We start from the raw sequence: 12,069 nt of genomic DNA, 5'->3' as shown, positions 1-12,069 counted from the left end.
GTAATTAAATGCTGCTTTCCTGCCACTTGTGTCCTGCTTTGGTTCATTCCAGCAGCCGATGAACATCTTGAAAAATACAACAGTCACTTCTCTTGAACTCCATCATAACCTGTGTCCTCCTTATCGTGTCCATCCCCTTCTCCTCCAGCAGCACCTCCTGCTTCCAGGCATAACGCCAAGGTGCAAATCCACGGCAGCCTCACCAAGAACCACGGCCAGGCCAACAGCAAGACCCCAGTCCCCTCGGCACCAAAACAGAGGGGCCGCAAACCCAGGTGAGTCGCTCGGACTGGAAGTAATGAGCAGAGGCAAGAGAGAGAAGTCCTTTGAATGAAAGGAAGTGAAGCCGCGGTGCTAGAAAAGCCCGAGAAGCAAGCACTGATGGAATAAAGAGAGCGAGGCCGAAGCAAAACTGTCATCTTCAACAAACTGTGCAATCCCCTCTCCTGGAAACTCGGAAACACATTTAGTTTTGTTAATATTTAGATATTCTGGCTTTTTGGCTGTTTTGTGGAGTCTGAAAAATAGTTTAATTTAGGTCCAGGACAACTTAGATACTTCAGCACGTCAGCAGAATGAGCCTGTTGGAGGGAAGCTTGAGTTTTTATGATTCTGTAAATGTACTGGAAATAATTGGCTCCTGAAATGTAGTTAAATTTGGATGTGAGATGTTGCAAGTTATGGATGAACGAACAGATGAGACCCTCACATCTGTAGAAATGGTTTTATTCTCTGGTCAGGATCTCAAACTCAGGTCCACACGGAGTTCATGACTTGGAAGTGCAGTGTGAGTCTTTGGAACTTGTGTACATGGTTGTGTGTCTTTCAGGATTTAAGGATGTTGTGTTGTGGCTGCGAGTTCAAGGTGACTTCACCAAATAGAGAGCGAGGACGTGGGGTTGTGACTCTATAATAGAACAGGAGCAGACTGATGAGAGAGAATCTGAGTTCTCAGACAGAAGTAGAGTGATATAAGTAGAATTGTATGATTCAAAGAGTGGGAAGATTTTGAAATGAAAGAGGAGATGAGTCAGAGTTAAGAAAAGCAATAGACTGACGAGACAGAGAAGTTACAGCTGAGTGTAAACGGGAGGAACGACAAGAATAAGACGGGACGGAGGTAATTGAGAGAGGAGATGATAATCACTGCTGTGATGAGAGAGATGAGAAGTAACAGAGGCAATGAAAGAAAGAATAGAGATAAGACGAGAGGAGGAAGAACTGACTCGGGGTCATTTCCGGGTCACGCTCTGGTTTCCACTCAGGCTTTGTTCGTATGTCAGATACTGGTTAAAGATACTGGTTACCATAAACACACACATACAACATACCAAGTAGTTTGTCTAGTCACGAGCCTCCAGCAGCAGCACACACACTTTTTGGGACAGATATGTTTTACCCAGTAAAAGCTTCTCCCCTCTGGAGTTTCCTGAACGCAAAGCCCACAGAGCTGAGGCTGTCGTCTGTCCAGGCCAGAGGTTTAAACTGTGTCAGGGTCAGGAGAGGACGGGGGACGTCTCTCAATGGTCCATCACGTGCTGGTGTGGAGGTTCAGGGACAGCATCGATTTTTAAATTGAGCACAGCTTTCCATATTCACACTCGTGAGATGTCTCTTTACGTCTTCAACTCTTCATATATATGTATTTATAAAAACGTCCTGACACAGAGGCGTCCCAAACTGTTGACTCTATATAACCACTGATCCAGCAAGAGTCAAGGCGGTTTGAAACACACGGTGGTGTAATGTAGAATGTTTATGAATTTGATAAATGTGATATTAAAAGCAGCATTAGTGTGTTTCATCACAGAACAGACAAGTAATTGAGTTTACAGCATTAAAACCACTTGATCTCTTTAAACCAGCGGCTTCTTGCTCCTCCGTCTTGTTCCTCACGACGTGAAGTCACCAAGTCCGATTGTGAGAACGAGAGGATAAACTATTCATGCCAGATGTAACCAGCGCTCTGTGAATCCTTGAGGGATCAGTTCTGTTTCCAGCGGGTGCGCCCGGCGGCTCCTCGTGCTGCTCATCACTCATCAGGATTCCTCCTCTCTCTCTCTCTCTGGCTCTCTCTCTCTCTCTCTCTCTCTCTCTCTCAGAGATCCTGGCGCAGCGCCCGTGGAGAAGAAGAAGAAGGGGAAGAGGAGAAACCAGGAAGCGGCTGTCCACGAGGGGGCGGAGAGTGACGACACTACCTCAATGTCAGCCCTCAACATGGGCGGAGAGGACAGCCAAGACCCCCTGGATATTGCGGTGAGGGGATAGAGAGAATGACTTAGCGGGGGGGGGGGGGGTCAAGCTGCCTCAGTGTAACCTTGTGTGATGCTTTAGACGTGTGTGTTTTAAAGATGATGAGCACTGCCAAATTAATTTGAAACCGTGGGCGAGGTCACTTTAAACATTAAATTAAACATTCAACTGAAAGTACTGAGAACTTTTAACCAAGATTCAGTTTGATCCCGTGGTGGGAAGAACTTTTTGGGGGTAAAATATTTAGCTCAAACTAAATTTCGACCCAGGTCCCTGCAGTGGAAACAGATGGAGCTCACACAGAGGTTCATGTTCCCTGTGCAGGAAACTTTAAGAAAATGACACCAAACTTTAACCATTATGTTCCTGAATGTTCAATTTTCTTTTTAGTTTCTTGCTCATTCTCATTCATTCAATTCCTTTTGCCTTCCTTCCTCCTATCCACCTTCACTTCACATTATTGCACTTTCTCTCTAATATATCAACCTCTCCTCTTATGTCTCATCTCCTCCTCCTTCCTCCTCCTCTCACTTCCCCCTCACTCGCCTCTATTCCTCTATCGCTGGATTGTCTTCCTAACTCTCCTTCTATCCCTCCTCCTTCACTCTGACGCCTCAATTCTTTCCCCTCTAATCTCTCTTTGTCTCTCGATGACGTGTATCTTCCTGTCTAATCTTTTTTAGAAGCGGCGTTCAGGGCGACAAGTCAAGAGGAGGAAGTATAACGAGGATCTGGACTTCAAGGTGGTGGATGATGATGGAGAGACGATCGCGGTCCTCGGAGCCGGTCGCATCTCAGCGCTCAACGCCACCGCTCTGGCCTGGCAGGCTGAGGTAGGGATGGAGGTCTTCATTAGTGTGTTGCCCACTGAAACACATCCTGGAGACAAGGATGCATGTGGGGTCCTATTCTGTATCGTATTCAAGAAAGTCGTTGTTTTGTGTAGTTGTTGTCACCGTCTGAAGCGACAAACCTGAAGCTTTTCACTGCAACAACTTGCAAGTTCCGTTTTGTCCACAAAGCTTTAGAGATGTGTAGACAATCTGTTTTCTAAACTCTAAAGTCATGTGACACTTTGGTTAGAAGACAATCACACGGGCGTAGTATACAATTTCATAAGATTATAAAAGAAACATGGTTTATTTAAAATGTATTAAGCATTAAGAAATCAGCTGAACCTGCAGCAGTGGTGTTGGATTTCTATCTTCTAGACACATGATTGTCGACGTTTGTATCGTGGTGAAAGAACTTTAACAGCCCTAATGTACAATGTATTGTGTTGTACTCAGAGTTTGTAGTATTCATAGATACAACAACCAGAGACGTGTGATGATTATCGAGAAGATGTTGTGTAACGCACCTATTTTTGCAGTCTTTGTGTTGTTACTGATGAATGTACAGAAACTCTAGGACCTGACCTTCATCTGTTTGGGCTGTCACTCACGTTTCCCTTCTCTCTCTCTCTCTCCCTCAGGAGCCACCTGAAGACGAGGCCAACATCATCGAGAAGATCCTGTCCGTCAGAACGCCGAAGAAAGAGGTGAAGTAAAAAAAACGCTGTTTTCTAATTAAGGGGCCGTGTCCTTCGAAGAACTCTTCTTTCCTGAGGAGTCTAGGAAGGAGACGTTTTAGTCATTTCTTATTTGCAGCTGTATTAGCTGGTTAGCTTCATCCCCAGCATGTGAAGGTTTCTGGGAGAGGTTAGTCTGGTGAGGATCCACCGATGGGAAGCCGTTCTTATTGGGGCTCAGAGAGAAGCTTCAAACGCAGCCTCTCAAGGAGACGGCCCTTAAATTGGGACACAGCTAAACACACACAGCCTTATGGAATATTAATTTTATTGATAATGAATATATTATATCATGTTTTTATTTCTGCTTCATTCTAATATCTACTGTCCTGCTGCTCCTCTTTGTCCTCAGACCCCGACGTCAGAGGACCAAGTGGAGGAGACCGAGGAGTTCTACGTCAAGTACAGAAATTTGTGAGTTTCAGTTTAACATTTGACGTATTTAGCTTCAGGAGCATCGTTTTTCTGCAGTGTGCTGGTTATTTTTGTCTCTGCATCTATGGGATGCACTGGATTGTAATTGGAATGTGATTGCAGATATTTGATAGCATCCCTATCAACTGATAATCTACCTTTCCCTCATGGATTCAAGCAACATGTGCATGATGGAAGCGTGTCTGTGTTCATGTACCTTTTATGAAGGGAGGTTATTTTATGCTTGGTACAGAAATAACTGTTATAGATATGATCCCAGTCTCTTCCACACGCGGAGGCTTACAGCTTATTAATGAAACATTGGTATCAGGTCGGGACTCGGTATTAACCGATGCTCAGGTGATGCTAATCTGAAGCACAGAGCCTTGGACTTTGGAGTTCACCTTGAGGGCGACATGTAGACTCACCTGATCACCTCATCCCTGGGGAACCAAGAAGAAGAGCCTTCACAGACGTGTGCAGCCTCTGAGGTGTTAAATGTCACGACATATCAGCAGCGGCTTGACTTAGTCGGAGCTGTTTAATTAATCACATTCATGTGTGGACTTTTCCCAGGGAAGTCGACTTTTGCAAACACGCTTAGTTTCTTTCCTCCAGAGCCGGTAAGTGCCGGTGCGTCTCAGCAGCACTCGGCCCTTCAGGGAGACCGGAGAGTTCTTCACCGTCTTACCGAGACTCGGCTCAGCGAGTTGGTCCGAGGGTTCTCTGGAGAGCTTCCTGATGGCTCCTGTGTCTTTAAGAGAGGTCCTCCACAGACGTACAGTCGCTCCGTTGATCGTGGTTTATTCTCCTGGGTGATGAATAAAACATGGCCGACTTGCCTGCAGTTAATTCAGTCGGACTGGACGTGAATGCTTCACTTTATTTAGAGTAATGTATTCACAAATTAAAGAGTTGGAGAAAAGTGTAATATTTGCATTGTGAAAATCATTATTGTTCATAATTCATTATCAGATGCACAAGTAGCTGCAGTTCAGTCCGTGCACGGTGCAGCAGGACACCGAGCGCTGCAGTGACATTTACATTCGTCCATATATAGATCCGGGTTTATGGATTATTATGTGCTTGTCAAACAGTAGCCATAGTTACAACATTCGTGACGCTTTCTTTCCCGGAGAGAAACGATTAGAGAACAAAGTCTTTAGGATTCGGTGAAGTGTGAACATCGTGGCTCCTGCCCGTTTAAACCAGCTCTGTTCATGGACACTAAACCTGTTGTTGACCTGTTGTATCAGAAGACACACAAAAATAACTTGTGCTCATCCCTTTGTTTCACAGTCTGTCCTCCCACGTGCATACACAGCTTCATAATAAGTTGATTGTGCTGAGAGGGAAGTTGTGTGATTCCTAGATATTTCTTTATTTTATACTCGGGACATAAAGTTCCAAACAAAAAAAGAAGGATAGAGATCATATTTGAGATTTGGTTGGATTCTGAAAGGGTGACGTTAACCTTTTGTGCTCATGATGAAACTGGTGTGATTGTATTTATCTTTATTTATTTATGCTTGATTTGTTATGTTTATAAATGTTTTAGTTCCTACCTACACTGCAAATGGGCCACACTGGAGGAGCTGGAGAAGGATCCTCGAATCCACCAGAAGATTAAACGCTTCAGGACCAAACAGGCCCAGATGAAACATCTGTTCACCGAGGTAGCGCTCACCTTCATCATCGGCTCCTCTTCAGTCTGGAGAGATGAACTCATTTCATATTTTATCATCTTACTCATTCTTTACCCAAACCATTCTGTGGGACTGGAGTTGGAAGTTAGGTGAAACTAAATGTGCCTCGACTTCTGTGATTAATAAACCTAATGGTGCTGTTGGGGGTTTTTCATTTGTCTTGTTGAGGGTTGAGAACACAGGAACATGAGCTGCCTGCGTTTCTATAGACGGGATAGCAGATAGATAGAAATAGGGATTAACTGAAAAACACTAACTTTACATGGTTGAAACTATTTCTAACATTTCATAACAAATAGGAGCAGGTAGTAAAATAATAGATATCAAACAGAATTCATACAATCAAATTATAAATGGACTTTGACAACGAATGACCTCACCACCATGTTGCCACTTTGTCCTTATATTACATTTTGATATGGTAAATTTACAGCTTTCGGTTTAATTACTTTAATTAGATTGTCGCTTTATCACAATGTTTTCTGACCTGATTAACAGGAAAAAAACTAAACGTAATTAATTTCTCTTTTTCAGCCTGATGAGGACATTTTTAACCCGGACTATATCGAGGTGGACAGAGTCCTGGAGGTGGCTGTTACCACTGATACTGAGACTGGAGAGGTGGGTAATGCACACACACACACACACACACACACACACACACCCAAACAGAGACACAGACACACACACACACACACAGTCTTCATCTGTGATTAAATTAGTTTTCACTGAAGTCCTTACTGATGTGCTGGTAGAGACAGGTTTCGTGTTTAGTTCTGTATCAGAAATAATCTCCCTCCAGACTAACACACCTGAAAACACATGTCACATGACCATCCATGTGACATGTGTTATGTGGCGTAAACAGGAAGTAGATTGTTTACTTTAAAGTTAGTTGCTTAATCACAGAAAACTCTACAGACACGGAACAGCAGTGGTGAAATGTAAGAGCAGTGGGAACCGTTACTGACAGTAAGTATAAGGAAAACTTTGAATTCACAGCGTGGAGTTGAGTCATGTGCCTGAGAAGAACCAATCAGGAAGTAATTGTGGGCAGTTGCATCATACTTTCCAAATGTTTCCTCCGTTTGCCCAAACGCAATCTAAAAACATGGGCAGATTAACCCTAACCCTAGAACACAGCATTAGTGAAGCATGTTTGAAACGTGTGAGTGTTGACGCCGCCACGCTCTGATGCCTTGTTTTCCTGTGTGTTGTCATAGGAGGTGACTCACTACCTGGTGAAATGGTGCAGCCTCTCGTACGAGGAGGCGACCTGGGAGCTGCAGGAGGACCTGGATCCAGAGAAGATCAAGGAGTTCGAGCACATCCAGAAAATGCCGGCAGACCTCCGACACATGGTGAGTACAAAGACGACGGGAGATGGATAAATGTTATTTATTTTGTTTACAAAGTTGTCGATTGGATTGGAAACAGCTGTGAAGCATCACATCTCCAGACCTGTTTGAATGTTTGAGAAGATATGGTGAATTCACATCTTGAATTTGTCTGTGTCAGATCAGTAATTGAAGAAGTCCTTTTAGAATTGTGTTAATTTATATTTGGCAAGTCAGAGAAAATCAGAAACTGACGTCTCCACGACCACTTCCCCTCAAATCTACGCCCTGGGCCTTGTGGTTTGTTCCCAGTGTTAATGAGTTCAAACACAAATCAGTAGGATTCACCGTCTGCACCGTCGCCTCCTGTGTTTGTTTTGAGAAGCGAGGTTTTGAAAACCCTCACTCTCCGATTCATGGAAAACATCTGCTGCTCTCTGACCCTCAGTCGTCTGCACATCTGGGCTTCACTGCTCAGTGTGGGCGTCGCTTTGAAGCCCGGACAGCAAAGTACAGGAGAGGCCATTTTAATATGAGCAGGACGGAGACGTTAGGTCTGTGAGAGTCGTGTGTTGAATCAAACTCTTCTGACTTGAGAGATTCTGGAGGGAAACCCGAGCAGCAGCAGAATGTCCGGGTCAGACTCGTTCACCAGTCTCTCATTGGATGAATCCTCCAGTGTGTGGGAATGATCCAGTTGACATAAAGAAAGGTTGTGAGGTCATGTCACGGTGAGTTCAATAGAATAACAAGAAGTAACCACATGATCTGTTCCTGTCACAGGAGCGACCTTCTTCAGAGAAGTGGCAGAAGCTGGACAAGTCGAGAGATTACAGGAATGGAAACCAGCTCAGAGAATACCAGTTAGAGGGAATGAACTGGTTACAATTCAACTGGTACAACAGGTGAGTGCACAAACTCTTCGGCTGTGTCATTCCATCTTGAGGCTCCTCCTCTCGACCGTCTCTCACACTGTCTCCGTTTGTCCGGACCTAGAAAAAACTGTATCCTGGCCGATGAGATGGGATTGGGAAAGACCATCCAGTCCATCACCTTCCTGTACGAGATCTGCAACATGGGGATCCGCGGGCCCTTCCTCATCATCGCGCCGCTGTCCACCATCACCAACTGGGAGAGGGAGTTCCGCACGTGGACGGACATGAACGTCATCGTGTACCACGGCTCGCAGATCAGCCGGCAGATGATCATGCAGTATGAGATGTTTTACAGAGACTCGCAGGTTTGTGTGTTTGTAGCATTGTGTGTGTTTGTGTGCGTGTCCTGGCCTCTAATCCATCACACAGTGGTGACTCAGTTGAAGGTGTAAATGTCTGTCTTCTCTTTTACTTCTATCAGTAAAAGACATTTAGCTGTTACTGGATTCTTTAGAGGAGGTTTCCACTGGTTTCTGGTTAATATACAGAGAATCACTATCTGTTTTTTAGTTTAGTTCCTTTACTAATAGATATCTTTTTTCTTACTCCCTTGTTTAATCTTTATTCCACCGACATAGTCCTTAATAATTGTGTTTAATTAATTAATTAATTAATGTTGTTATTGCAGTTTGAATGACTGGAAGATTACATAAACTCCCAAACAGATTTTCTTAAAAGTTGGCGATGCGTCAGTTATTGGTCAAGAAGAAACTATTTACGTTTGGAGCAGATTTTTATTTTTGTAACTTTCTTTAACACTAAACATTTTTATATATTTCTCAAGAAATACTGGAAAGATCCCAATGACATATTTAAAGGAATTTCCACCAAAACAGATTCTTGTGTAAGAAATAATCTTTTAACACTCTGATATAAATACTCAGTGTGATAACAGTTTTCTTCCTGCTGCATCTCCAGTCTCAGATTAATACAGAATATTCTCATTACTTCGTCATACGCAGCAATTACAATAAGTCTCTATTCGTCTTTCGTCTTCTCCCCCCCCCCTCCCTCCTTCCTGTCTGCAGGGTAACAGTATCCCTGGCGTTCTGAAGTTCCAGGGCCTGATCACCACCTTCGAGATGATCATGGCCGACTGTCCGGAGCTGAGGAAGCTGCACTGGCGCTGTGTGGTGATCGACGAGGCCCATCGGCTGAAGAACAGGAACTGCAAGCTGCTGGAGGGACTGAAGCTCATGAACCTGGTCAGTGTGGAGCTGCTGGTTCAGACCTGCTCTGTTTCCCTTTGTCACATGACGCAGTAAGATAAGAGTGCATCGTTTTAATGGTGATGGTGAACACGGGGTTTTTCTTCAACCTGCTTTTTGAGTCCATTTCATATTTTTACTTTGAAGAAACGGAATGGGGAAAAAGAGAGGATCTCAAACCTTTGCAAAAAATATTTAGGTTTGGTTGCCGTGGTAAAGTTTGTGTATCAATAAAAAGCAAAACACTGAAATGTGAAATTTAAACACGGAATAAATAAATAAGAAATACAAGTGAAGCATATGAGTCGCTGCAGGCAACAACATCAGATCTGTGTGGAGCCCTTAGAAGACTTTGATTGACATTTATTTATATTTTCTTTTTATAGGATTTGCTCAACTTTTGGATGAATGTGTAATGTTTTTCTCAAGAGATGTTCCTGTTGATGTTTCCTCCAGGAACACAAGGTTCTGCTCACAGGAACCCCTCTGCAGAACTCTGTGGAGGAGCTGTTCAGCCTGTTGAACTTCCTGGAGCCGCTGCAGTTTCCCTCAGAAAGCAGCTTCCTGGACGAGTTTGGAGATCTCAAAACAGAAGAACAGGTTCGTCCAGGAAACTCTTCTCATGATGACACTCATTTAATGAAAATGATCAGAAGAATCTCAAACCTTATACAAGTAAAGATAATGTACCATTTGTGTTCACGTCTCATCCCTCGCTTGCTCTCTCCCACAGGTGAAGAAGCTTCAGGCCATTTTGAAGCCGATGATGTTACGAAGACTTAAAGACGATGTGGAGAAAAACCTGGCACCCAAAGAAGAGACAATCATCGAGGTAAAGATTTACTGATTTTCAGCCGCCCTCATATTTCTACTGTTTCTGTCTTTAAATCACATTAAACCACAAATAATTCATCCACATATCACGACTAGAGCTTCATTAATGAGTTCAGAAACGAGTTCATCAGAATTATTGGCCGTTAGTATTTATTATTCTCTTTAATCACAACTTAATACTAAATTAAATTCAAATTGAATTGAAAGTTAATTAAAATGGTTTAAAAAAGGAGTTTATTTGAAGGAAAATATCAAATTTTCAGATCTGCTCCATTCAGCTGATGTCCTACGCGTCCTTCATGTGTCCTTCATGTGTCCTTCATGTGTCCTTCACGTGTCCTTCATTAGTCCTTTTTATTTCCTCTCATGCAACGTGAATTAGAAACAGATAAGTCGCCTGAAGGTGTGAATCTGAAAGTGTTTGCTTGTGTGTAATGTGTATGAGCTCGCTCCAGGTGACTGAGCAGGAGGAGAGAAACAGTTTGATGGTGTTATTGTTCGTCTGCAATGGAAACTAAAACACAACTTATGATTTATTGTGCAGCAGAAGTTGTAATGTGTGACTCTTGTGTTTGTGTTGTCGTAGGTGGAGTTGACCAACATGCAAAAGAAATACTACCGAGCGATCTTAGAGAAGAACTTCTCCTTCCTGTCCAAAGGAGCGAACCAGCACAATATGCCCAACCTCATCAACACCATGATGGAGCTCCGCAAGTGCTGCAACCACCCATACCTTATCACAGGTCAGCAAACACACACACACACACACACACCAACACACACATGACACACACAGAGCTTGATTAAAATCTCCCTTTCTTATCATCTGTTCTTCAGGGGCAGAGGAGAAGATTCTGGAAAGCTTCAGGAGAAGCCACAGTCCAGATGCGCTGGACTTCCAGCTGCAGGCGATGATCCAGGCAGCCGGGAAGCTGGTGCTGATTGACAAGCTGCTGCCCAAGCTGCTGGCCGGGGGCCACAAAGTCCTGGTCTTCTCACAGATGGTCCGCTGTCTGGACATCCTGGAGGACTACCTCATCCAGAGACGGTGAGGAGAGAGAGGATGAGCGGAAAGGAAAAGCAGGGGGCAAAATTTAGAGTCGAGGTTTGTGAGAGAGAATGTGATGCAACGGTTGACGGAAAGGAGAAATCAAAACGTGTGTGTGTTCCTGCAGCTACACGTATGAGCGCATCGACGGCCGCGTGCGGGGGAACCTGCGGCAGGCGGCCATCGACCGGTTCTGTAAGCCCGACTCGGATCGCTTCGTCTTCCTACTGTGCACCAGAGCCGGGGGGCTGGGAATCAACCTCACGGCCGCCGACACCTGCATCATCTTCGACTCGGACTGGAACCCGCAGAACGACCTGCAGGTGAGAAGAACCACCCGGCCACAAGCTGCAGAGAGGAGACCATCATCTGTCAAATCAATGACTCTCTGCTGTCAGAACGTGAAAACACAGAGAGCGTCTCTCTAATTCACACTCGTTCACTTTTTACTGCGCTAAGCTGCTGCTTGTCGCGGCTCTTTAATGTGAAGTGGCTTTTGTGTTTCCTTCTGGGACTGCAGCGGATGATAAAATGCTTCACACAGCGACTCTGTCTTGAATAATGAAGAGAGAGCCCAGAGTCACCTGACAGAGACAACGAGCCCCCCCCCCTACAGTTTAGATGCAATGCTTGTTTGTTGTAAATGTGCATCGTGTGGAGTCTGATTGGTCACTGATCAAACTTTAGGATGAGTTCATCATAGAGACGCTCGCTGTTAAATCCTCACAAAGAAATTCACTTATTTGTCAAGAGAAAATTAAATA

General features: G+C 44.2%; 1 protein-coding gene across 5 annotated transcripts in view; it reads left to right on the top strand.

Moving 5' to 3' along the window:
- chd6 (chromodomain helicase DNA binding protein 6) overlaps positions 1 to 12,069 on the top strand; it is a 61,288-nt gene that overhangs the window by 27,850 nt on the left and 21,369 nt on the right. For 4 of the 5 annotated variants that reach the window (XM_062409555.1, XM_062409583.1, XM_062409574.1 and 1 more), the window contains exons 4-19: positions 149 to 275; positions 2,103 to 2,256; positions 2,937 to 3,086; positions 3,728 to 3,793; positions 4,176 to 4,237; positions 5,796 to 5,913; positions 6,478 to 6,564; positions 7,167 to 7,304; positions 8,064 to 8,185; positions 8,277 to 8,520; positions 9,244 to 9,420; positions 9,880 to 10,023; positions 10,157 to 10,255; positions 10,844 to 11,000; positions 11,095 to 11,305; positions 11,433 to 11,628. In XM_062409555.1, coding sequence (XP_062265539.1) covers positions 149 to 275; positions 2,103 to 2,256; positions 2,937 to 3,086; positions 3,728 to 3,793; positions 4,176 to 4,237; positions 5,796 to 5,913; positions 6,478 to 6,564; positions 7,167 to 7,304; positions 8,064 to 8,185; positions 8,277 to 8,520; positions 9,244 to 9,420; positions 9,880 to 10,023; positions 10,157 to 10,255; positions 10,844 to 11,000; positions 11,095 to 11,305; positions 11,433 to 11,628 — 2,252 coding nt within the window. The remainder of the gene's footprint in view (positions 1 to 148; positions 276 to 2,102; positions 2,257 to 2,936; positions 3,087 to 3,727; positions 3,794 to 4,175; positions 4,238 to 5,795; positions 5,914 to 6,477; positions 6,565 to 7,166; positions 7,305 to 8,063; positions 8,186 to 8,276; positions 8,521 to 9,243; positions 9,421 to 9,879; positions 10,024 to 10,156; positions 10,256 to 10,843; positions 11,001 to 11,094; positions 11,306 to 11,432; positions 11,629 to 12,069) is intronic. The other variant, XM_062409566.1, reaches the window with a different exon arrangement.

The sequence above is a fragment of the Platichthys flesus genome, chromosome 2 (assembly GCF_949316205.1).
Source record: "Platichthys flesus chromosome 2, fPlaFle2.1, whole genome shotgun sequence".
Lineage (NCBI taxonomy): Eukaryota > Metazoa > Chordata > Actinopteri > Pleuronectiformes > Pleuronectidae > Platichthys > Platichthys flesus.
Note: the sequence above shows the minus strand (reverse complement) of the source record. Positions and strands in the feature narration are given on the sequence as shown.